This window comes from Oncorhynchus mykiss, chromosome 11, assembly GCF_013265735.2.
Source record: "Oncorhynchus mykiss isolate Arlee chromosome 11, USDA_OmykA_1.1, whole genome shotgun sequence".
Taxonomy (NCBI): domain Eukaryota; kingdom Metazoa; phylum Chordata; class Actinopteri; order Salmoniformes; family Salmonidae; genus Oncorhynchus; species Oncorhynchus mykiss.
In genome coordinates, this window is record NC_048575.1 from 39,745,953 (window position 1) to 39,769,755 (window position 23,803).

At 44.3% G+C, this 23,803-nt stretch overlaps 1 protein-coding gene across 6 annotated transcripts in view; it reads left to right on the top strand.

The window, feature by feature from the left end:
- LOC110535018 (semaphorin-6A) overlaps positions 1 to 23,803 on the top strand; it is a 92,378-nt gene that overhangs the window by 51,043 nt on the left and 17,532 nt on the right. For 4 of the 6 annotated variants that reach the window (XM_036935458.1, XM_036935457.1, XM_036935461.1 and 1 more), the window contains exons 7-18: positions 627 to 717; positions 13,053 to 13,172; positions 13,603 to 13,691; positions 15,405 to 15,622; positions 16,331 to 16,462; positions 17,203 to 17,358; positions 18,467 to 18,640; positions 19,514 to 19,654; positions 19,821 to 19,898; positions 21,694 to 21,752; positions 22,298 to 22,318; positions 22,492 to 22,533. In XM_036935458.1, the coding sequence (XP_036791353.1) occupies positions 627 to 717; positions 13,053 to 13,172; positions 13,603 to 13,691; positions 15,405 to 15,622; positions 16,331 to 16,462; positions 17,203 to 17,358; positions 18,467 to 18,640; positions 19,514 to 19,654; positions 19,821 to 19,898; positions 21,694 to 21,752; positions 22,298 to 22,318; positions 22,492 to 22,533 (1,321 nt within the window). The remainder of the gene's footprint in view (positions 1 to 626; positions 718 to 13,052; positions 13,173 to 13,602; positions 13,692 to 15,404; positions 15,623 to 16,330; positions 16,463 to 17,202; positions 17,359 to 18,466; positions 18,641 to 19,513; positions 19,655 to 19,820; positions 19,899 to 21,693; positions 21,753 to 22,297; positions 22,319 to 22,491; positions 22,534 to 23,803) is intronic. The other 2 variants (XM_036935460.1, XM_036935462.1) reach the window with 1 other exon arrangement.

The window sequence follows — 23,803 nt, forward strand, 5'->3', positions numbered from 1 at the left end:
TGTATCCTTTAAAGGGTCTCTGTTTATACAATTATTCATATCTTGATAGCCGAGAGAAAAATCCACTGCTGGTGTTAGTTGTCTCAATAAAAGGTCATGAGTAATTTTCACTGCCAAAACAGCTTCATCTATTTCTCTGGCAGGGTTTTCTGCACTTAGTGAGAGTGTGTGTGACCTTTTTAGTGGCCAGATGATAGCTGTTTCCACCGAGACAGGAATAGAAAATAAAATGACCTGTTTAGAGACCAAAAAGGGCAGCGTAAGCACTTCACCTTTCTTGGCAAGCTGCAGTCTTTGTGAAGAGTATGCTAACTTTGTTAGCTTTGTTAGCATACAGCGATCTTGACCTCAGCCTATGCCCCATATGAAAGACTCATGCCTACTGGGGATGACACGGGTACCCATGGGGGAGGTAACTGACCTTTCACCCGGATATGATACTCAGCCACTGCCACTACTGCTGCAATGTTGTGTGAAATATGGTGCCATATTTAACACAATAACATCATTTTCCAATGAGGATAGGGTTGGGTTGGGGTTTGGATGGGTTGGGTTGGGTTGGGATGGGGTGACTGGAAGCTTTTGGGTGGATTTTCCTCTGACCTTCTTCCCTTCCCCCACTGTAGATGGACACCATGGAACATCTAGGGGAGGAGATCAGTGGGATGGCACGGTGCCCATACGATGCCAAACACTCTAACATCGCCCTGTTTGCAGGTGAGAGACCATAACTAATTTGTTACTGGAATGTGGATGTGGCCTGGGAAAATATAGGGTACACTTTAGCCTAATGACGTAGCCTTTTAAAGCTTGTATTACCACATCAATATGAGTGCAGTATATATATTATGTTGAGTGTGTAATGTACTGTGTTTATTTTGTATACAGCAGTACCATTGGCGATCAGTGCCGTTTAATATGAGGGAGAACGATTGTTTTTTCATGAGCATAGCCTTATTTCTATTACAGCATATCGGATGACTTTCGTTCATATTCCATTCACCCAGTTCAATGTAACAGCGATAGGTTTAGGCTACTACATGATACTCAAATTTTCTCTATACCCATTATGAGGTTTCTACAACCTAGCCTATGAATGAAAGTTTACAACGTAGATGCACACAGGTCGAGAGACAAATTTGAGTTCACAGACAGTGACACATGGACAGACATTGACTTTCAATACCACCTTGCACACTCTTGCCTGCATCTAGCTGATATAGAGTGTAATCATTAGTCCAAGAGTTGCACACAAGAGTTTCTATTGGACAAATTCAGGTATGTTTATCCCCATTTTGTTCCATTTGCATCCATTTAAGAAACGTTTTTCAACAGAATCGGTGGAATGAATACACCTCTGATCACGCGTTAACACAGTTCACTTTGATAGCAGCCACTTTGTATTCCTTGCCTCATCTATGCGCTATACTCCGCTCACCTCTTCCCTTGCCATGCTTGTGTGACAAGGCGAAAAAACCTTTCCAAGCCAAATCGCTACACACAGCCTACATCGTTGTCACCATATTATCTAAAGTAACGTCATAGTCAGCATAGCTAATAGAACTCATGCGTTAGTAAACCCACGACAATCATGCAGTACCTTTACAATGTACAGTAAGTAAGCAGTTACACTGGCGGGCCCGGTGGCAATAAATTAGTAAAACCAAAAGCTTACCTTGACTTGGAACAGTTCCAGTGTTGTGTTGGAAAGTCATAGCCAGCTAGCTAACATAGTATCACTCTGTTTGAGCAGGGTGTTTCAGTAGGCTAAACTAACTAGCTGCATTTGCTAAGTAAGTGAAAATGAAAACATGACAATATCTCTATTTCTCTCTTGCTTCACCTTCATTTTGGAAGATATGAATTTGTTAAAAACTGTTCAACTATTGTCTTTCTCTCTTTGAGTCAACTACTCACCACATTTTATACACTGCAGTGCTAGCTAGCTGTAGCTTATGCTTTCAGTACTAGATTAATTATCTGATCCTTTGATTGGGTGGACAACATGTCAGTTCATACTGAAATAGCTCTGGTAGGTTGGAGGACGTCCTCTGGAAGTTGTCATAATTACTGTGTAAATCTATGGAAGGGAGTGAGAACCATGAGCCTCTTAGGTTTTGTATTGAAGTCAATGTACCCAGAAGAGGATGGAAGCCAGCTGTCCTCCGGCTACACAAGACTTTGCAAATAAATTATTTGGTGACGTGACAGGTCGAGAGAGGTTTAGTATAGGTTTAGCTAAAAATGAGAACTTTTTAGCCATTTAAACATTTTATGAAATTCACTGAGGAGGATGGTCCTCCCCTTCCTCCTCTGAGGAGCCTCCACTGAGCAGTTCTGTGTGTCTAAGACAACTTTCCTCTCGGGGACATTAAAGTTCTTCATATTATATCCAATACTAAGAGAAATTAAACCACTTGTATGAATGCTATGTCAAGAATGTGTATTTATTTACAATGTATCAATATGGCTCACAGTAATTACTTAAATGTATTATGCAAATGTTCCTTTCGTCTTAGTCGTTAAACATTAGCTAGATAGGAGAATCTTTCTCTATTTTAATGCAAGGTTGCATTAGGTATACTACCGTATATTTAATACTTTGTGGCCCATTTTGATATCAATATACTAACAGTACAGTATGTCAGGAATAAGTGGCAGTCTGTTACATGCTGTTGAACTCTGTGAAGACTCTTTTTCTTGGCAGATGTAGATTGTGGGCAGCTTGTAAACACAATAAGTGGTTTTGCACCCCCAAAAAATGGACTCTTCTCCTGAATGTGGGGATTAAAAATGAATCAAAAAGACGAAACCCCAAATGAGTCAGATTTCCGTTGGTGGGTTTCATCTCCTCCAACCGAGGAGCTGTTAGTGATTCATTCCCATTGATATTCACTGTGAACCGATTTATGAGGTTTTTGTTCAATTCAACCTGGTCACAGGGCATTTCATATTATTCTGTATGTAAATCCAAGACCCTCCATTTAGTATAATATGTTATGTTTTGTATGGTATGTATTAATTTGTGGATGTCCATCACTCATTTTGATATGTTACGAATTACAAGTCGTATGAAACATTGTATATAAACTCAGCAAAAAAAGAAACGTCCTCTCACTGTTAACTGCGTTTATTTTCAGCAAACCTAACATGTGTAAATATTTGTAGGAACATAACAAGATTCAACAGCTGAGACATAAACTGAACAAGTTCCACAGACATGTGACTAACAGAAATGAAATCATGTGTCCCTGAACAAAGGGGGGAGGGGGGGTATCTGCCACCAGCTGCATTAAGTACTGCAGTGCATCTCCTCCTCATGGACTACACCAGATTTGCCAGTGCTTGCTGTGAGTTGTTACCCCACTCTTGGCATTGTCCCTAGCCCTCACCCTCCGATCCAACAGGTCCCAGACGTGCTCAATGGGATTGAGATCCGGGCTCTTCGCTGGCCATGTCAGAACACTGACATTCCTGTATTGCAGGAAATCACTCACAGAACGAGAAGTATGGCTGGTGGCATTGTCATGCTGGAGGGTCAAGTCAGGATTGGCCTGCAGGAAGGGTACCACATGAGGGAGGAGGATGTCTTCCCTGTAACACACAGAGTTGAGATTGCCTGCAATGACATTCGACGATAAACGCGAATCCGACCATCACCCCTGGTGAGACAAAACCGCGACTCGTCAGTGAAGAGCACTTTTTGCCAGTACTGTCTGGTCCAGCGACAGTGGGTTTGTGTCCATAAGTGACATTGTTGCCGGTGATGTCTAGTGAGAACCTGCCTTACAACAGGCCTACAAGCCCTCAGTCCAGCCTCTCTCAGTCTATTGCGGACAGTCTGAGCACTGATGGAGGGACTGTGCAATCCTGGTGTAACTCGGGCAGTTGTTGTTGCCATCCTGTACGAATCCTGTGCAGGTGTTGTTACACGTGGTCTGCCACTATGAGGATGATCAGCTGTCCATCCTGTGTCCCTGTAGCGCTGTCTTAGGCATCTCACAGTACGGACATCGCAATTTTCTGTCCTGGCCACATCTGCAGTCCTCATGCCTCCTTGCATCATGCCTAAGGCACGTTGACGCAGATGAACAGGGACCCTGGGCATCTTTCTTTTGGTGTTTTTCAGAGTCAGTAGAAAGGCCTCTTTAGTGTCTACCGTCTGTAAGCTGTTAGTGTCTTAACGACCGTTCCACAGGTGCATGTTCATTAATTGTTTATGATTCATTGAACAAGCATGGGAAACCATGTTTAAACACTATGCAATGAAGCTCTGTAAAGTTATTTAAATTTTTACAAATATTGTTTGAAAAACAGGGTCCTGAAAAAGGGACATGAGTTTACAAAAGTATGTGGAAACCCCTTGAAATTTGTGGATTTGGCTATTTCAGCCACACTCGTTGCTGACAGGTGTATAAAATCGAGCACTCAGCCATGCACTCTCCATAGACAAACATTGGCAGAAGAATGGCCTCACGGAAGAGTGATGGCACCGTCATATGCTGCCACCTTTCCAACAAGTCAGTTCGTCAAATGTATGCCCTGCTAGAGCTGCCCCGGTCAACTGTAAGTGCTGCTATTGTGAGGTGGAAAAGTCAAGGAGCCGCTAAGTGGTAAGCCACACAAAGTCACAGAATGTATCGCCTGTCCTCGGCTGCACTCATTACAGAGTTCCAAACTGCCTCTGGAAGCAACGTCAGCACAATAACTTTTCGTTGGGAGCTTCATGAAATGGGTTTCCACACACAAGCCTAAGATCACCATGCGCAATGACAAGCGTCGTCTGGAGTGGTGTAAAGCTCGCCGCCATTGGACTCTAGAGCAGTGGAAACGTGCTCTCTGGAGCGATGAATTTCGCTTCACCATCTGTTAGTCCGACGGACAAATCTGGGTTTGGCAGATGCCAGGATAATGCTACCTTCCTCAATGCATATTGCCAACTTTAAAGTTTGGTTGAGGAGGAATAATGGTCTGGGGCTGTGTTTCATGGTTCGGGCTAGGCCACTTAGTTCCAGTGAAGGGAATCTTAACACTACAGCATACAGTGACATTCTAGACAATTGTGTGCTTCCTACTTTGGGGCAACAGTTTGGGGAAGGCCCTTTCCTGTTTCAACATGACAATGCCCCCGTGCACAAAGCGAGGTCCATACAGAAATGGTTTGGAAGAACTTGACTGGCCTACACAGAGCCCTGACCTTACCCCATTGAACACCTTTGGGACGAATTGGAATGGCAACTGCGAGCCAGGCCTAATCACCCAAGATCAGTGCCCGACCTCACTAATGCCCTTGTGGCTGAATGGATCCCGGTGCCCGCAGCAATGTTCCAACATCTAGTGGAAACCATTCCCAGAAGAGTGGAGGTTGTTATAGTAGCAACGGCGGATCAACTCCATAGTAATGGCCATTATTTTTCCTCTGACACTGACTGGTATAGAGGTCCTGGATGGCAGGAAGCTTGGCCCCAGTGATGTACTGGGCCGTTTGCACTACCCTCTGTAGTGCCTTGCAGTCGGAGGCTGAGCAGCTGCCCTAACAGGCAGTGATGCAACCAGCATGTAATCCATGCTCTCGATGGTGCAGCTGTAGAACCTTTTGAGGATCTGAGGACCCATGCCAAATCTTTTCAGTCTCCTGAGGGGGAATAGGTTTTGTCGTGCCCTCTTCACGACTGTCTTGGTGTGCTTGGACCATGTTAGTTTGTTGGTGATGTGGACACCAAGGAACTTGAAGCTCTCGTCCTGCTCCATTACAGCCCCATCGATGAGAATGGGGGCGTGCTCGGTCCTCTGTTTCCTGTAGTCCACAATCATCTCTTTTGTTTTGATCACTTTGAGGGAGAGGTTGTTGTCCTGGCACCACACGGCCAGGTCTCTGACCTTCTCCCTGTAGGCGGTTTCATCGTTGTCGGTGATCAGGCCGACCACTTTTGTGTCATTGGCAAACTTTATAATGGTGTTGGAGTTGTGCCTGGCCGTGCAGTGATGAGTGACCAGGGAGTACAGGAGGGGACTGAGCACGAACCCCTGAGGGGCCCCTGCGTTGAGGATCAGTGTGCCGGATGTGTTGTTACCCCTTCCCACCTGAGGGCGGCCCGTCAGGAAGTCCAGGATACAGTTGCAGAGGGAGGTGTTTAGTCTCAGGGTCTGTAGCTTATTGATGAGCTTTGACGGCACTATGGTATTGAACGCTGAGATGTAGTCATTGAATAGCATTTTCACATAGGTGTTCCTTTTGTCCAGGTGGGAAAGGGCAGTGTGGAGTGCAATTGAGATGGCATCATCTGTGGATCTATTGGGGGGACATGCAAATTGGAGTGGGTCTAGGGTTTCAAATCAAATCAAATTCAATTACATTTGTCACATACACATGGTTAGCAGATATTAATGCGAGTGTAGCGAAATGCTTGTGCTTCTAGTTCCGACAATGCAATAATAACCAACATGTATCTAACAATTTCACAACAACTACCTTATACACACAAGTGTAAAGAGATGAAGAATATGTACATAAAGATATATGAATGAGTGATGGTAAAGAACGGCATAGGCAAGATGCAGTAGATGGTATCGAGGACTTTATATACATATGAGATGAGTAATGTAGGGTATGTAAAACATAAAAGTGGCATTTGTTTAAAGTGACTTCATGTATTACATGTATACATGTATTACATAAAGATGGCAAGATGCAGTAGATGGCATAGAGTACAGTATACACATATGAGATGAGTAATGTAGGGTATGTAAACATTATATTAAGTGGCATTGTTTAGAGTGGCTAGTGATACATGTTTCTGGTATAATGGTATTGATGTGAGCTATGACTAGCCTTTCAAGGAACTTCATGGCTACAGACGTGAGTGCTACGGGTTGGTAGTCATTTAGACTGGTTACCTTAGTGTTCTTGGGCACAGGGACTATGGTGGTCTGCTTAAACATGTTGGTATTACAGACTCAGATAGGGAGAGGTTGAAAATGTCAGTGAAGACACTTTCCAGTTGGTCAGCGCATGCTCACAGTACACGCCTTGGTAATCAGTCTGGGCCTTGTGAATGTTGACATGTTTAAAGGTCTTACTTACATTGGCTGCGCAGAGCGTGATCACACAGTCTTCCGGAACAGCTGGTGCTCTCATGCATGTTTCAGTGTTATTTGCTTCGACGCGAGCATAGAAGTAGTTTAGCTCATCTGGCAGCTCTCGGCTGTGCTTCCATTTGTAGCCTGTAATGGTTTGCAAACCTAATCAAATCTAATCAAATTGTATTTGTCACATACACATGGTTAGCAGATGTTAATGCGAGTGTAGCGAAATGCTTGTGCTTCTAGTTCCGACAATGCAGTAATAACCAACAAGTAATCTAACTAACAATTCCAAAACTACTGTCTTATACACAGTGTAAGGGGATAAAGAATATGTACATAAAGATATATGGATGAGTGATGGTACAGAGCGGCATAGGCAAGATACAGTAGATGGTATTGAGTGCAGTATATACATATGAGATGAGTATGTAAACAAAGTGGCATAGTTAAAGTGGCTAGTGATACATGTATTACATAAAGATGCAGTAGATGATATAGAGTACAGTATATACGTATACATATGAGATGAATAATGTAGGGTATGTAAACATTATATTAGGTAGCATTGTTTAAAGTGGCTAGTGATATATTTTACATCATTTCCCATCAATTCCCATTATTAAAGTGGCTGGAGTTGAGTCAGTGTGTTGGCAGCAGCCACTCAATGTTAGTGGTGGCTGTTTAACAGTCTGATGGCCTTGAGATAGAAGCTGTTTTTCAGTCTCTCGGTCCCAGCTTTGATGCACCTGTACTGACCTCGCCTTCCCGATGATAGCGGGGTGAACAGGCAGTGGCTCGGGTGGTTGTTGTCCTTGATGATCTTTATGGCCTTCCTGTAACATCGGGTGGTGTAGGTGTCCTGGAGGGCAGGTAGTTTGCCCCCGGTGATGCGTTGTGCAGACCTCACTACCCTCTGGAGAGCCTTACGGTTGTGGGCGGAGCAGTTGCCGTACCAGGCGGTGATACAGCCCGCCAGGATGCTCTCGATTGTGCATCTGTAGAAGTTTGTGAGTGCTTTTGGTGACAAGCCAAATTTCTTCAGCCTCCTTCACCTCCTCCCTGTAGGCCGTCTCGTCGTTGTTGGTAATCAAGCCTACCACTGTTGTGTCGTCCGCAAACTTGATGATTGAGTTGGAGGCGTGCGTGGCCACGCAGTTGTGGGTGAACAGGGAGTACAAGAGAGGGCTCAGAACGCACCCTTGTGGGGCCCCAGTGTTGAGGATCAGCGGGGTGGAGATGTTGTTGCCTACTCTCACCACCTGGGGGCGGCCCGTCAGGAAGTCCAGTACCCAGTTGCACAGGGCGGGGTCGAGACCCAGGGTCTCGAGCTTGATGACGAGCTTGGAGGGTACTATGGCGTTGAATGCCGAGCTGTAGTCGATGAACAGCATTCTCACATAGGTATTCCTCTTGTCCAGATGGGTTAGGGCAGTGTGCAGTGTGTTTGAGATTGCATTGTCTGTGGACCTATTTGAGCGGTAAGCAAATTGGAGTGGGTCTAGGGTGTCAGGTAGGGTGGAGGTGATATGGTCCTTGACTAGTCTCTCAAAGCACTTCATGATGACGGAAGTGAGTGCTACGGGGCGGTAGTCGTTTAGTTCAGTTACCTTAGCTTTCTTGGGAACAGGAACAATGGTGGCCCTCTTGAAGCATGTGGGAACAGCAGACTGGTATAGGGATTGATTGAATATGTCCGTAAACACACCGGCCAGCTGGTCTGCGCATGCTCTGAGGGCGCGGCTGGGGATGCCGTCTGGGCCTGCAGCCTTGCGAGGGTTAACACGTTTAAATGTTTTACTCACCTCGGCTGCAGTGAAGGAGAGTCCGCATGTTTTCGTTGCAGGCCGTGTCAGTGGCACTGTATTGTCCTCAAAGCGGGCAAAAAAGTTATTTAGTCTGCCTGGGAGCAAGACATCCTGGTCCGTGACTGGGCTGGTTTTCTTCTTGTAGTCCGTGATTGACTGTAGACCCTGCCACATACCTCTTGTGTCTGAGCTGTTGAATTGAGATTCTACTTTGTCTCTATACTGACGCTTAGCTTGTTTGATAGCCTTGCGGAGGGAATAGCTGCACTATTTGTATTCAGTCATGTTACCAGTCACCTTGCCCTGATTAAAAGCAGTGGTTCGCGCTTTCAGTTTCACGCGAATTCTGCCATCAATCCACGGTTTCTGGTTAGGGAATGTTTTAATCATTGCTATGGGAACGACATCTTCAACGCACGTTCTAATGAACTCGCACACCGAATCAGCGTATTCGTAAATGTTGTTATCTGACGCAATACGAAACATATCCCAGTCCACGTGATGGAAGCAGTCTTGGAGTGTGGAATCAGCTTGGTCGGACCAGCGTTGGACAGACCTCAGCGTGGGAGCTTCTTGTTTTAGTTTCTGTCTGTAGGCAGGGATCAGCAAAATGGAGTCGTGGTCAGCTTTTCCGAAAGGAGGGCGGGGCAGGGCCTTATATGCGTCGCAGAAGTTAGAATAACAATGATCCAAGGTTTTTCCAGCCCTGGTTGCGCAATCGATATGTTGATACAATTTAGGGAGTCTTGTTTTCAGATTAGCTTTGTTAAAATCCCCAGCTACAATGAATGCGGCCTCAGGATGTATGGATTCCAGTTTGCAAAGAGTCAAATAAAGTTCGTTCAGAGCCATCGATGTGTCTGCTTGGGGGGGAATATATACGGCTGTGATTATAATCGAAGAGAATTCTCTTGGTAGATAATGCGGTTGACATTTGATTGTGAGGAATTCTAAATCAGGTGAACAGAAGGATTTGAGTTCCTGTATGTTTCTGTGATCACACCACGTCTCGTTAGCCATAAGGCATACGCCCCCGCCCCTCTTCTTACCAGAAAGATGTTTGTTTCTGTCGGCGCGATGCGTGGAGAAACCCGCTGGCTGCACCGCCTCCGATAGCGTCTCTCCAGTGAGCCATGTTTCCGTGAAGCAAAGAACGTTACAGTCTCTGATGTCCCTCTGGAATGCTACCCTTGCTCGGATTTCATCAACCTTGTTGTCAAGAGACTGGACAAACCCTGCCCCATCCGACGAGCGTTAGACCCGTTGTAGCATGATTCGATCTTAGTCCTGTATTGACGCTTTGCCTGTTTGATGGTTCGTAGGAGAGCATAGCGGGATTTCTTATAAGTGTTAGAGTCCCGCTCCTTGAAAGCGGCAGCTGTAGCCGTTAGCTCAGTGAGATGTTGCCTGTTAATCCATGGCATCTGGTTGGGGTATGTACATCATGGGGACAACATCATCGATACACTTATTGATGAAGCCAATGACAGATGTGGTGTACTCCTCAATGCCATTGGAGGAATCCCGGAACATATTCCAGTCTGTTCTTGCAAAACAGTCCTGTAGCTTAGCAGCTCCTTCATCTGACCACTTTTTTATTGTCACTGGTGCTTCCTGCTTTAATGTTTGCTTGTAAGCAGGAATCAGGAGGATAGAATTATGGTCAGATTTGCCAAATGGAGGGCGAGGGAGAGCTTTGTATGCATCTCTGTTTGTGGAGTAAAGGTGGTCCAGAGTTTTTTCCCCCTCTGGTTGCACATTTAACATGCTGATAGAAATTTGGTAAAACGGATTTAAGTGTCCCTGCATTAAAGTCCCCTGCTACTAGGAGCACCACCTCTGGGTGAGCATGTTCTTGTTTGCTTATGGCGGAATACAACTCATTCAATGTGGTCTTAGTGCCAGCCTTAGTCTGTGGTGGTATGTAAACAGCTATGAACAGCAATAGCTCAAGACTTCCTTAGATATCATGCACCAGCTGTTATTTACAAAAATGCATAGTTCGTTGCCCCTTAGCTTAACCAGACGCCCCTGTTCTATCCTGCTGGTACAGCGTATAACCAGTATGTTGATAGTGTTTACAGTTTTGAATGTCCCGTTGGTAGTTTAATCTTCCGCGTAGGTCATCTATTTTATTTTCCAAAAATTGCACGTTTACTAGCAGAATGGAAGGAAGTCTGGGTTTATTCGATCGCCTACAAATTCTCAGAAGGCTTCACGCAAATCACGGGGATCTGGGACTGTTCCCGGGAGAGCAGTATATCATTCTCATCAGGCTCGTCAGACTCGTCAAAGGAAAAAAAGGTTTCTGCCAGTTTGTGGTGAGTAATCGCAGTCCTGAAGTCCAGAAGTTATTTTCGGTCATAAGAGACGGTAGCGGCAACATTATGTACAAAATAAGTAAAAAAATAAGTATTAACAATGCAAAGAAACAAACAAAAAACAATTGGTTGGGGACACGTAAAACGTCACCCTTCTTCTCCGGCGCCATCATAATATGCCTTCTAAACACAAATGCATCTTTTGTAAATCATGTCTGAGTGTTGGAGTGTGCCCCTGACTATCCATACATTTTTAAAACAAGAAAATGATGCCCCCTGCTTTGCATAATAGAAGGAATTTGAAATGATTTATACCTTTATGTTTGATACTTAAGTATATTTTAGCAATTACATTTACTTTTGATACTTAAGTATATTTAGAACCCAATACTTTGAGTAATATTTTACTGGGTGACTTTTACTTTTACTTGAGTAACTTTCTATTAACCTCTAGCGACGAGCAATCCTGTATCCGGGAGCGTAATCATAGCCTCAAGCTCATTACCATAACGCAACGTTTCCTATTCATGAAAATCGCAAATTAAATAAATATATTGAAACACAAGCTTAGCCTTTTGTTAACAACACTGTCATCTCAGATTTTCAAAATATGCTTTTCAACCAAAGCTACACAAGCATTTGTGTAAGAGTATTGATAGCCTAGCATAGCATTAAGCCTAGCATTCAGCAGGCAACATTTTCACAAAAACAAGAAAAGCATTCAAATAAAATCATTTACCTTTGAAGAACTTCGGATGTTTTCAATGACGAGACTCTTAGTTAGATAGCAAATGTTCATTTTTTCCAAAAATATTATTTGTGTAGACGAAATAGCTCCGTTTTGTTCATCACGTTTGGCTAAGAAAAATACCGGAAAATGCAGTCACTTACAACGCCAAACTTTTTTCCAAATTAGCTCCATAATATCGACAGAAACATGGCAAATGTTGTTTAGAATCAATCCTCAAGGTTTCTTTCACATATTTATTCGATAATCTATCAGTGGTGGCAGCTGGCTTCTCATCAGAAACAAACTGAAAAATACTGCAGCTGGAGATTACGCAATAATTGCAACGGAGGACACCAAGCGACCATCTGGTAGATGTAGTCTCTTATGGTCAATCTTCCAATGATATGCTTACAAATACGTCACAATGCTGTAGACACCTTGGGGAAAACGTGGAAAACGTAAGCTGACTCCTAGCTCCTTCACAGCCATATAAGGAGTCATTGCCATGAGGCGGTTTCAAAAAATGCAGCACTTCCTGATTGGATTTTTATCTGGGTTTCACCTGTAACATCAGTTCTGTGGCACTCACAGACAATATCTTTACAGTTTTGGAAACGTCAGAGTGTTTTCTTTCCAAAGATGTCAATTATATGCATAGTCGAGCATCTTTTCGTGACAAAATATCTTGTTTAAAACGGGAACGTTTTTCATCCAAAAATTGAAAGAGCGCCCCCTATATCGAAGAAGTTAAGGTATCTCTACTTTTACTTAGTATGGCAATTTGGTACTTTTTCCACCACTGCTCTGAGACCATGTTGTTCAATTATGTAGTTAAAGTTTCCAATGCAGCCATCCATTTGAACCTGAGGAGCTGATTTCATCCTTGCTGCGGATACTGTTCGCATCGAGGAGCATGTGTGTGTATTTGTTTGTTTTCTGTCAATGAGCCTGAGGTTTCTGTGTGTATCCATTTCTCTCGTCTTGGTTTCTCTACATGTTTGTGCATCCAGTGATCAACATCAGCATCTTTGAGTGTTTGTTTGTGTGTTTGGCCCATGACTGGTATGGCGGTTGACTTCTTATCCCTCTCCCTCTCTCTTCTCCCTCCAGATGGAAAGCTCTACTCCGCAACAGTAACAGATTTCCTAGCGATTGATGCTGTCATTTATCGTAGCCTTGGAGATAGCCCAACTTTGCGCACTGTCAAACATGACTCCAAGTGTCTCAAAGGTGAGGAGAGCCATCGGATATATAGACCTGAGGGTTGAAAGAGGTGATAACATGGACAATGAATGACGGGTTGGAAAACAAATCAGAGTTAGAGTGAAAGGGGGGTGATTTGAGGGATGATTTGCTATTGCAACACACTTTATTTGAGGCTGTCACTCTCACAACCAGTCCCATAGCAGTTATGTACTCAGGAAATTGGCTGCCCCTTGGGAACGAAAAGAACATGACCAGGTTGTCAAAACTGAATGGGGAGAACCCTCATTCCCCCCAACATGTAAATAGCCCCCTAATAGAGTTTATGGATTGAGCTACTCCCTGTGCTGTACTTGGGCTGTGCCTCACTGCACACTGTGATTGATACTTTAGGTATTGGGTGTAAAATGGGGTGTCTGATCTCTTTTGTGATGATATGCCTTCTTTTTTTTTCCAGAGCCGTATTTTGTACAGGCAGTTAACTACGGTGACTTCATCTACTTCTTCTATCGAGAAATTGCCATGGAGTACAACACAATGGGAAAGGTAAGCTGATTGGGGTTGTCTGTCCCTTTTCTTCTGCTCGAATCGGGGCTACTTCTTGCTGGACAGGAGAGAAAGGAAGCGCTTTGGGAAGTAAACAGGAAGTGGGTGTATCAAGTATCTGGAAGGGCGTTCAGCAAGACCAAAATGGTCAACCTTTTTCGATACAGAAAAACATTTGCAGGATGTGGGCCTAAAAATAGTTGAAAAACAAAACCGTCTGGAAAGTCATTTTGAAGTCTAAATATATTCTCTGACTTGCATGTCCGTGCTACTGTTTGACCTGTTGCTCACTCGTGCTGTTTCCTCAAAGCGTTTCGAAGTTTTTCTCCGAAATGAGACAGACAGGAAAAGAGAGGAAAGGAAAATTACTTTATTCTTCATTCAAGGTTTTAAACCAGAGGGATATGAAAGATGTTTGGATTATTTCTTTCATTTCAGTTTGCATGGAGAAGGTTTAATTGGGTACCTACAAGGAAATTATATAATTATATAAACATTATGTATTTTTGATTAAATGGGGGCGGGGGGGTGTATTCACCCAATTTCTGGTTATTTTGAAAGGGATATCAATATAACGAAGCATGTGGAGTAGAGCGCAAAGTGGTTTGGTTGATAATTTGTGGTAGAGGAATAATACTTTTTGATTGATGAACTGGAGTTTCTTTTGACAATCTGAAATGTAAGAAGTTCCACAGTCATTAATAATGTGTGCTATTGCATATTTATGCATGATTCATATTTACAAGACCATGGCTCTGGTCTAAGAGATTTGCCTAGTTATGGAGACCGAATAGTAATAAGCTGTACCTTCTGTGAGTGAGCTGGTTGGGGAATAAGGAGAACAGCCAGACAACAGGTGTGTGGTGTAAATGTTAGCAAAACATAGGAGTTGATTATTGACTTCAGGAACCAGAGGAAGGAACATGTCCCGATCCACATCAACGGGACTGCAGTGGAGTGAGTCAGCAGTTTTAAGGTCCTCGGTGTCCACATCACCCAGGACCTGTCATGGACCACTTTGGTCAAGAGGGCGCAACAGCGTCTCTACTTCCTAAGGCGGCTGAAGAAATTGAGCATGCTACCCCGCGTCCTCTCTAAATACTACTGCTGCACCATCAACAGCGTCCTGACCAGTTGCATCACGGCCTGGTACGTGACCACAAGGCCCTTCCTGGAACCGTGCTTCCACCTATCCAAACGGTGCCTGAGGAAGGCCCGCAGGATCATCAAGGACCCCACACACCCCAGCCATGAGCTGTTCACTCCCTTGCCATCCCTTACCATGAGGTCTGATACCAACAGGCTCAGAGACAGTTTCTATCTACAAGCCATCAGACCTCTGAAGACTTGAACTGGACTGACCACCTGCTCTGATTTTCCATTCCATAGCACACGTGCACTCACTGCACAATTTAAAACTTGCCCCCAATCCCCCTTCCCCAAAACACGTGTAAATGTTGGACTATAAATTGTCCCTTCCTGTATTATGCTTATGCTAAAATGTTTATTCTATTCTACTGAGCCATTTACTTTATTTTCATTTTCTTACCTTTTATTATTTCTTGATGATGTCTCATTGTTGACAGGAAACTGCAAGTAAGCATTTTGTTGGACGGTGTATGCCATGTGTATCCCGTGCCTAAGACTACTAAAACTTAAAACTTGAAACTGGGTGTGTCTGAAATATCCACTGAGTGTGTGTGCGTTGTGCAGGTGGTGTTCCCCCGTGTGGCCAGGGTGTGTAAGAACGACCGGGGCGGCTCCCAGAGAGTTCTGGAGAAACAGTGGACGTCCTTCCTCAAGACCCGTCTCAACTGCTCCATCCCAGGAGACTCCCACTTCTACTTCAACATTCTGCAGGCCGTCACCGACGTCATCCACATCAACGGACGCAACGTTGTCATGGCAACCTTCTCCACACCTTACAACAGGTACGAGGGCCGGCAGACACACAGACGGAAATCAATTTCCCAGGCCAACCCAGCGCGTAATTCACTGTCACAATAGTTGTGTGCCCTTTGGTCAGGTGCGTAATGTCATTCCTGCGTTATTCATATTGAGAACGTAGAATCATTTAAGTGTGGGTTTTTATCTAAATTGAAATTACAAATGAGCAGTAGAGCTGCTACATATTGTAATTCCCATTTTATGGTGGTTTTTAGGCAATAAGACAATTGCTTGTGACAATGCAATTGAGCATGGTTTAATGGGCATTAAAAGTCAATGAAGCGGCTTGGAATTTCTATAAGCGAATTTGATCCGGGCATGAATCGCAGTTAGCGAGCGAAATGAGAGGGAACAGATTTTGACTAGAGGTAGCATTCAGGATTTATTAGCCATTCATTTAACCAAGTTCCTTGGCAGCATGGCTTGCCTCTCGCTCTGTACATAGCCAACGCTGGCTGATTACTAAGATGTACAGCCTTGGCCACGAGGTTAACAGAATAACAGCTCTGTAACCGTCACAATCCTGTCCTTGTACATGCTGTCTCTTAATGCCAAGGCAGCTGAAATGCCCATAAGAAATGACTGGGAAATAGTGATTCAGAGCTATGCTATGCACAGTTTGCACAGAGTGGTCCTAACAATCGGACTGAGGATTTTTTTTGTTTGTTGGGGGGGGTGGGATGTTTATACAGCATTCCTGGGTCGGCCGTCTGCGCCTATGACATGGCTGAGGTGGCTAATGCGTTCATGGGACGTTTCAAAGAGCAGAAGTCCCCTGATTCCACCTGGACACCTGTTTCTGAGGATAAAGTTCCAAAACCAAGGTATGCCCCCCCCATCTCCCACACACAAACAAAGCCACACCCGCAGCATGAAAGACGCTCGATATCAGCAAACAAAGCATGAGATCATATTCCAGATGGCTGCCTACTTCTACAAATGCACCAGCTTGATAAATCTCCATCTCTGCGTTCCTAATTACCCGGCAAAGAGCAGCTCTTTTCCTCTAAAAACCGAGATCTGTGGAGGGGGATCGTAAGTGGTGTAAATCCCCATATGGCTGATGATGTGGAGAGCAACAGGATACCACCCCTGGTGATTAGCATAAAATGATGTGTTTGTGTAAAACAAGGTCAGGTGTTAATGAGATCGGAAATCCACGTCTCGTTTATTCAATTTCATTTCTGTCAACATTATCAGCAGACAAACAGAAGGGAGTTTTCACAATGTTGCCCAGTTTTTTTTCAACTGTCTCTTCTGCAGCAGCAGACATGCCATGTGTCATCGTCTCCCTGACTGATCTGCCTCTGGTGCTCTCTTTATGTACTGTAGACCTTATTGCATTCTGCAGTGTCTACCATGGAAAAGAGATTGAATTCAGTGTGGATAACCTGGTGGAATCTTTGGCCTGGGTGTCCCGTAGTACAGTAAAAACCTTTTTTATCAAAGGCAGCTTCACTTTTACAGGGCCCCTCTCCTCTGCTCCTCTGCCCTTATAAAGAGATCAAATGGCCGCTCTCGGACTCTCACCTGTTTGATTCCCTGCTGCTTTCATCCACTTCAGGCCCGGGTGCTGTGCTGGCACGCCGTCCTTAGAGAAGTACAAGGTGTCCAACGAATTCCCTGACGACACCCTGAACTTCATCAAGCAGCACCCTCTCATGGATGAAGCTGTGCCCTCTATCGCTAACAGGCCCTGGTTTCTCAAGACCATGGTGCGGTGAGTATAGCATCACTAGCTAGGATGGTACGCCAGCTAGCTTGCTAGGTAGGTCTGGGTTGTGGGTGGAGTTCATCAACGTCATGCGTGCATTATGCATTACTATTTGTAATAACCGGTGGAATCTTTACATAAATACATCGCCGTAACATTTGTGATTTAAACGGCAGGGCACATAGCGAAGTGTTATGTTACATGCAATGTCAGCAGTTGAAAGCATTATACAAGTCTAAAGCAGTCACTTTTATGAGGGCATATGGTGGAGAGGCGGTTTTAGTATCTATGTCACAGCCTCTGTGTGTAGTATGACTCTGACACAGGAAGTCAACTGCAAACTGACTCTATAATAGGACTTTATCTCATCTATTCCCCAAAGGGACATCTATGAATTCAAGCTTTTGTTACAAATTGGAGTGGACTATCAAATCCTATCAACTATGAAAACCTATTCCGTTCCCTGATGTACAGTAGGTTCCAGCACCTAGCCAGTCACAATCTGTAGATTGTCCCTCTTAAGATTTCTCATTATGGGACAAAATCATGGGCATAGTTCTTGAGGTTGTTGTTATTCTTAATAGGACAGAACCATATAATACTTGATGTTATTGTTTATGGTACAAAAGCATGGGCATAGTGAACACAGACATTCAATGTCATTTCAAACCAAACAGTCTGAGTGGGAGAGAAGGCCTCTTCTCATTAATTTGATTGTGATGTGCGCATTTACTCCGGTAAATGTAAAATCATCTTGTGCTCTCATTCCAGCGTTCAGGCATTGTTTTCTATCTTCCAGCGTTCAGGCATCTGTTTTATATCTTGTGACCCTGTGTAAAGAAGAGATGTCTTTAAACAGCCAGATGGAGAGGATGTGGAGTCCTTAAGTTACTGAATAATGTCTTTAATCATTTCCATCTCACTGAATGAATAGCTATGAAAATGCATTTGCACATGGATCTGCAAATTATACATCCTTGTGATAACACTAGGAGCTCCATGGTCAAAATGTAATTGGATATTTTTCTAGATAACACTCAGTGGAGTTCAGCCCCAAAAATTAAATCAGGAAATCCATAAATGTGTTATTCACGGTACTTCATATCCCTTCCAGATACCGGCTCACCCGGATCTCCGTGGACAACGCTGCGGGACCCTATCGGAATCACACTGTCGTTTTCCTGGGCTCGGAGAAGGGGATCATTCTGAAATTCCTGGCCAAGATGAACAGCGGTTTGCTGAATGACAGTCTCTTTCTGGAGGAGCTCAACGTGTATAACCCGGAGAAGTGTGTATTCCATTAGCCAGCCATGCTAACTAAACCAGCAGCACTACCCTAGCCCACCACATGGCTACTCTATCATTTAAAGCATTTCATCAGGTTACACTGCACTGACCACAGCTCTTAAATTAAAGAGCCGGCCCTGGAGCTTCAGTAACGGGGGCTCAGACCGCAAGGCTTTACTCTTACAAATGCAGGATGATTAAAGAAAACAGAGAGGGACTGGGTTAGTCTTTAAAGCCAGACTGAGATCTCTCCTTAATATATTATGAAGGGGCTTTTGAAATATTTGGAATGGAAGTAAATGAGAGAAAAATCTGCCTGGGCCTTGCCAATGCAAATATTTACTTGACAGGCCTGATGATGGGGTAGAGTTAGTGAGCGGGATGAGAGGCAGGGCTTTCAAGGTGACGGGCGTTTGTTATCCAACATCATAGCGTCACGTGACATGGGTGGGTCTGGAATAAAGTACTAGCCCCCTCTTTCCTTCTACCACTGTCTTCGTAGCATGGGCAGAGCAATCTCTGGCCCGCAACCATCTGGTCTGAGTGAATAGCGCTGACTTGCTGGGTTGGATCAGGATCTGGGTTTGCCCACCGCTCATTACATAGTGTAGATGGACTATAAGCTCTAATTGAGGGCTCTAATGCAGGGCTGGAGGTAAATCCCTCCTCTGGGGTAGATGGATGCTCTGCACAGGGGGATTAGCGTGGGGCTCTCTTATACCCCGCAGACAAAGATGCTTGGGTGGGGCTTTGAGCTCCTATCAACAAAGACTGGAGCTGTTTTAAGTGCTCTGTTAGTGTTGACAACTCATGCCATTCATCTGTCTGTCTGTCTCTCTCTCTGCCTTGTCGCTAACTCTAACTCCTCATCCAGGTGCAGCATCGATGGTGTGGACGACAAACGTATCGTCAGCATGCAGATCGACAACCAGGGCCACTCTCTGTTTGTGGCCTTCACCTCCTGTGTGGTCAAGGTGCCGCTCTCTCGCTGTGAGAGGCATGGCAAATGCAAGAAGTAGGTTCAGAAATAAAACCCTGCATCCATCCATCCTCTTAGATTCAGGGCTTTTGTAATGCATTTGTAATGTCATAACTAATCAGTCATCAGGAAAGTAAAAGAAAGGCTGTTAAGATACACACTGTGATGACAGCTGTGTGTGTCTGTGGTGTGTTTCCTCCAGATCATGTATTGCCTCCAGGGATCCCTACTGCGGCTGGGTGTCCGAAGGAGCATGCAGACAGGTGGTGCTCGACCCAAAGTATGTTCCTGCTCATTCCACTATCATATACAGTAGTCATAATACGATCTGTGCCATGTGTTGACTGGTGACCTCAATGACTTCACTCTATACAGTTGCAGTTTCTATGATTAGTCACATTTTTTGTGGTGCTCTATATTTTCTTCTAGCTGAAATGGCCATTGGAAAGGCTGATGGAAGGAAAGGGATATTTGCTCTGGCGCTGAGGCTGGGACTGGGACTGGATCATGGGTTTGCGAGGAGGGGGTTGATGGTCACCATAATTTATAGCTATGTTTATGACACAGAACGAGATGCATTTTGAACAAACAGCATGTGAGGTTTCTGTGGGTGGAAACCAATTTTACAGTTGAAGTCATAATAAAGGAACAGCTTTTGATGTTAAATGAATTTAATCCCAGCCAAATGATTGGTCTCGCATGCTACATTACGATATCCTAGTATAATTTCTAAAGCCAGGGCCTCTCGACTGTTCTGATTGAGTTTCCACTTTGGAAATTGAGTAGACAGAGGCATTAGGAGGTTAGATGACCTCACTTTTTACTGTACAATATTTCGAAGTGAGTGAGTGGGGATTCGAGAGCTATTATCTGTTGGTTTTGTGGCGAGCTATGGATAGCATTTGGACGGACACGTCCCAGTGTTTAACAAAAGGCCTTAATACAAACAGGCCCTGGAGAGACTCAGTTTCTCTCTCTCTCTCTCTCTCTCTCTCTCTCTCTCTCTCTCTCTCTCTCTCTCTCTCTCTCTCTCTCTCTCTCTCTCTCTCTCTCTCGCTCTCTCTCTCTCTCTCTCTCTCTCTCTCTCTCTCTCTCTCTCTCTCTCTCTCTCTCTCTCTCTCTCTCTCTCTCTCTCTCTCTCTCTCTCTCTCTCTCTCTCTTACCCCCCCTCACACCCCCTGTCACGCGCTTACTCTCTCTCTCCCCCTCTCTCTCTCTCTATCTTTCTCCCTCTCCACAACCATCTGGACTTGGGGGATGATTTTCCAGCTCTTTCATGTCAAGATGCCTCTTTTAATGTCTGAAAACAGATTGGCCCCTTGTCACCTGCATATTCCCCCTGACCAGCTTGCATATGATGTGGTTCTGCTGTTGACTATTCCTCCCCATGCTAACACCTGTACTATAGTATAATAACAGGTTCCCACTTGCACCTCCCTCTTGCGTATTCCCTGAGAAAGCCAATGCTAGATAAATCGAGATCAGATTAAAAACTATGCAGAATGTGTGTGGAAAGATTTTAAGGTTTTGTTCATGCAACTGTGCGTCTGGTTCGAGACTGTGAGTCTATGATAGGCAAATCAGATTAGCAGATTAGGAGATACCAAGAGATGGATTTTGTTGTGCATTTCAAAATTATTTGATTAAGATCCTTCTTCTGGTTTGAAGCCTTGTAGACTGGCATGATCCACGTTCTGATTGTGAGCAGTGATTTACGGAGTGTGGGCTGTCATCCGTGACTGTAATCTCTCTGACAGTTGGCTGCTCTGTTTCACTGCATGGTTGGTGGTCCTTCAGGAAAGTCGGCTCTGAGCTGAGCATGGCTGGGAGAAAATGGCATCTCTTTCACTAGAGCTTCCGCTGCCCTAGTGTTCACCTTCCTTCCTCCTCATTGGCCTGGCCGCTGGTCCCGATGTGTGTGATTAGATGATTGGACCGTAGACCTATATCGATAGTGATGGTATACAGTACGGTTGTCCTCCTGGCTGATTGTGCCTGTGCTCATCCTGTGTGAGTCCAGATCTGTCCAGGCCTGTGCTCAGTATTTCACCATGATGTCTCTGTTAATTATGCAGATCGGCCTTCGAGCAGGACGTGGAGCATGGCAACACAGATGGACTGGGAGACTGCCAAAGTAAGCAGGCCTCTTCCCTCTGTTGATCTGGGCTCAATGTGCCTCTGTCCTACAGGATAGGGACAGGTCTTTCACACACACACACACACACACACACACACACACACACACACACACACACACACACACACACACACACACACACACACACACACACACACACACACACACACACACACACACACACACACACACAGCTCCATGCCTAGTTAAATAAAGGTTAAATAAAATAAAAATACATCACTAAAGAGGCTTACACAACAATTGTTTGTATAGACTAGAGTAGAGCACATAGCTCTGTGTTAGTTTCTGGTTAATAGCAATTAATTACAAGAAAACAAGAAAACAAGCACTTCACAATCCTTTAACCAGAGAAGCACTATAGATCACAATGGATAATAATGCCTATCTTCAGTTACGATCTTCAATTACTTTGAAGAGACGAATGAAAAGCTATTGAATGATCATGCCAATGTATCATTCATCTTGCAGGTTTAGCTTTTGCTCTTTGAAAACATTGACACATTTTTCCTTTGACTTTTTAGATACGTTTGTGGCCCTCAACGGTAAGTAACAACACTAAATTAACAAGATGATACCTACCCTCAACCTTATTTATTTTCAGCTCTTCACTTCTATCAATTCTTTGCTCTCACCCCGAAATGATGCCCTGCCCACTATTTCACAGGTGACTAAACGAACTGAGCTTTAATTTAATTCATTCCTTTTCTTTCTGTAGATGTTCAGTCCAGTCCTCATGGTCATGAAAGGGCTCGCCATGGTCAGTTTACTTTTGTTTTCCCCCAGTCTGTTTTAACGTGTAGTACTGTAGCTTCTAGCGCCCTCCCTAAATCCACTCCCTAGTGTTCAGAGTCCAGACCTTCTCTCCCCTCCACCCTCCTCCTGCCCTGGCCTGCTCTACTGTGAAAGATCCCTAGACTGCAATGCAATAGTATTGATTTGTCCTGACCTTTTTTTCCCTAATTGGATGGATCTTGTTGTTAATAGAAAAGGCCTCTGAGGTTCACTGTGGTTGACTAGACTCATCAGGGCACATGGAAAAGATGGAGGGTTGTTGACAAAGGCTAACATAAGAAGCGGCAACATTTTTCATACAAACCCACAGCTGCACAATACCACTAGTTTAGGCTACAGCATGAATACACACGCAGACAGACTGCACAATTAAATTCCACACTTACACGATCGAGTGTGTTTATGCTTGATTCTTGGTGCTGGTTGATTGAAACCATTTACCCCCCAGGCTTATGAAGAAAAATGATAAACAGTCTTGGTTAGCCTGCAGTGATGTCACAGTCTTCCATTGCACCTCACACATCACACTTGAGCTGTACAAGATTCACACTCCCATAAGGAATGACAAGAATAGCAATTATTTTGAAGTCATTCCAGAAATACCTCTCCACACTCCTTTTCAGACCCCATGTGTTTCTCCCCCATTTCCCCCATTTCTTCCTGTCAGATTTCGGGTCAAATACAAATTGTTTGCTCTTTCAATGCAGCTCAACAGTAGTGTGTTTATTCACCCCAAGGTCTGACTGTGTTTTTGAGGGAGTCAAACCCAAGCATTTCAGGTTCCGACACAGACTGTTGATATAATATTTAAATGTAACTGCAAATGCCCCCCCAGACAAGCCACTGCCTGTAATTAATTTATAAAAAAGGTATCAGCACAAGTCGGCAGTTTAGGAATTTATTTTCCAAGGAGCTGATCCTCCGACTCCGTATGTGTGTCATCTGCCTGAATTGCACTTCCCCTGGCCGTGGAAAATGAATTATAAAATAGTCCTGTCACGCTAATCTCTCAGCCCACGGTGCATTGTTAAATAAATCATTTTAATGATTGCCACGCGGAGGCTGCGGGGCTGTTGTGCATGGAAGACCAACAGCAACAATCCCGGCCCCCTACCACTGCTCCCCCTCCCCCACCAGCCTCTATCCGCAACCACCACTCGTGAGAAAGCGTGTTAAAATGGTTTACTGTGAGCTGGCCTGATTAACATACGAGCTGTTGATTACAGTATGGCCGC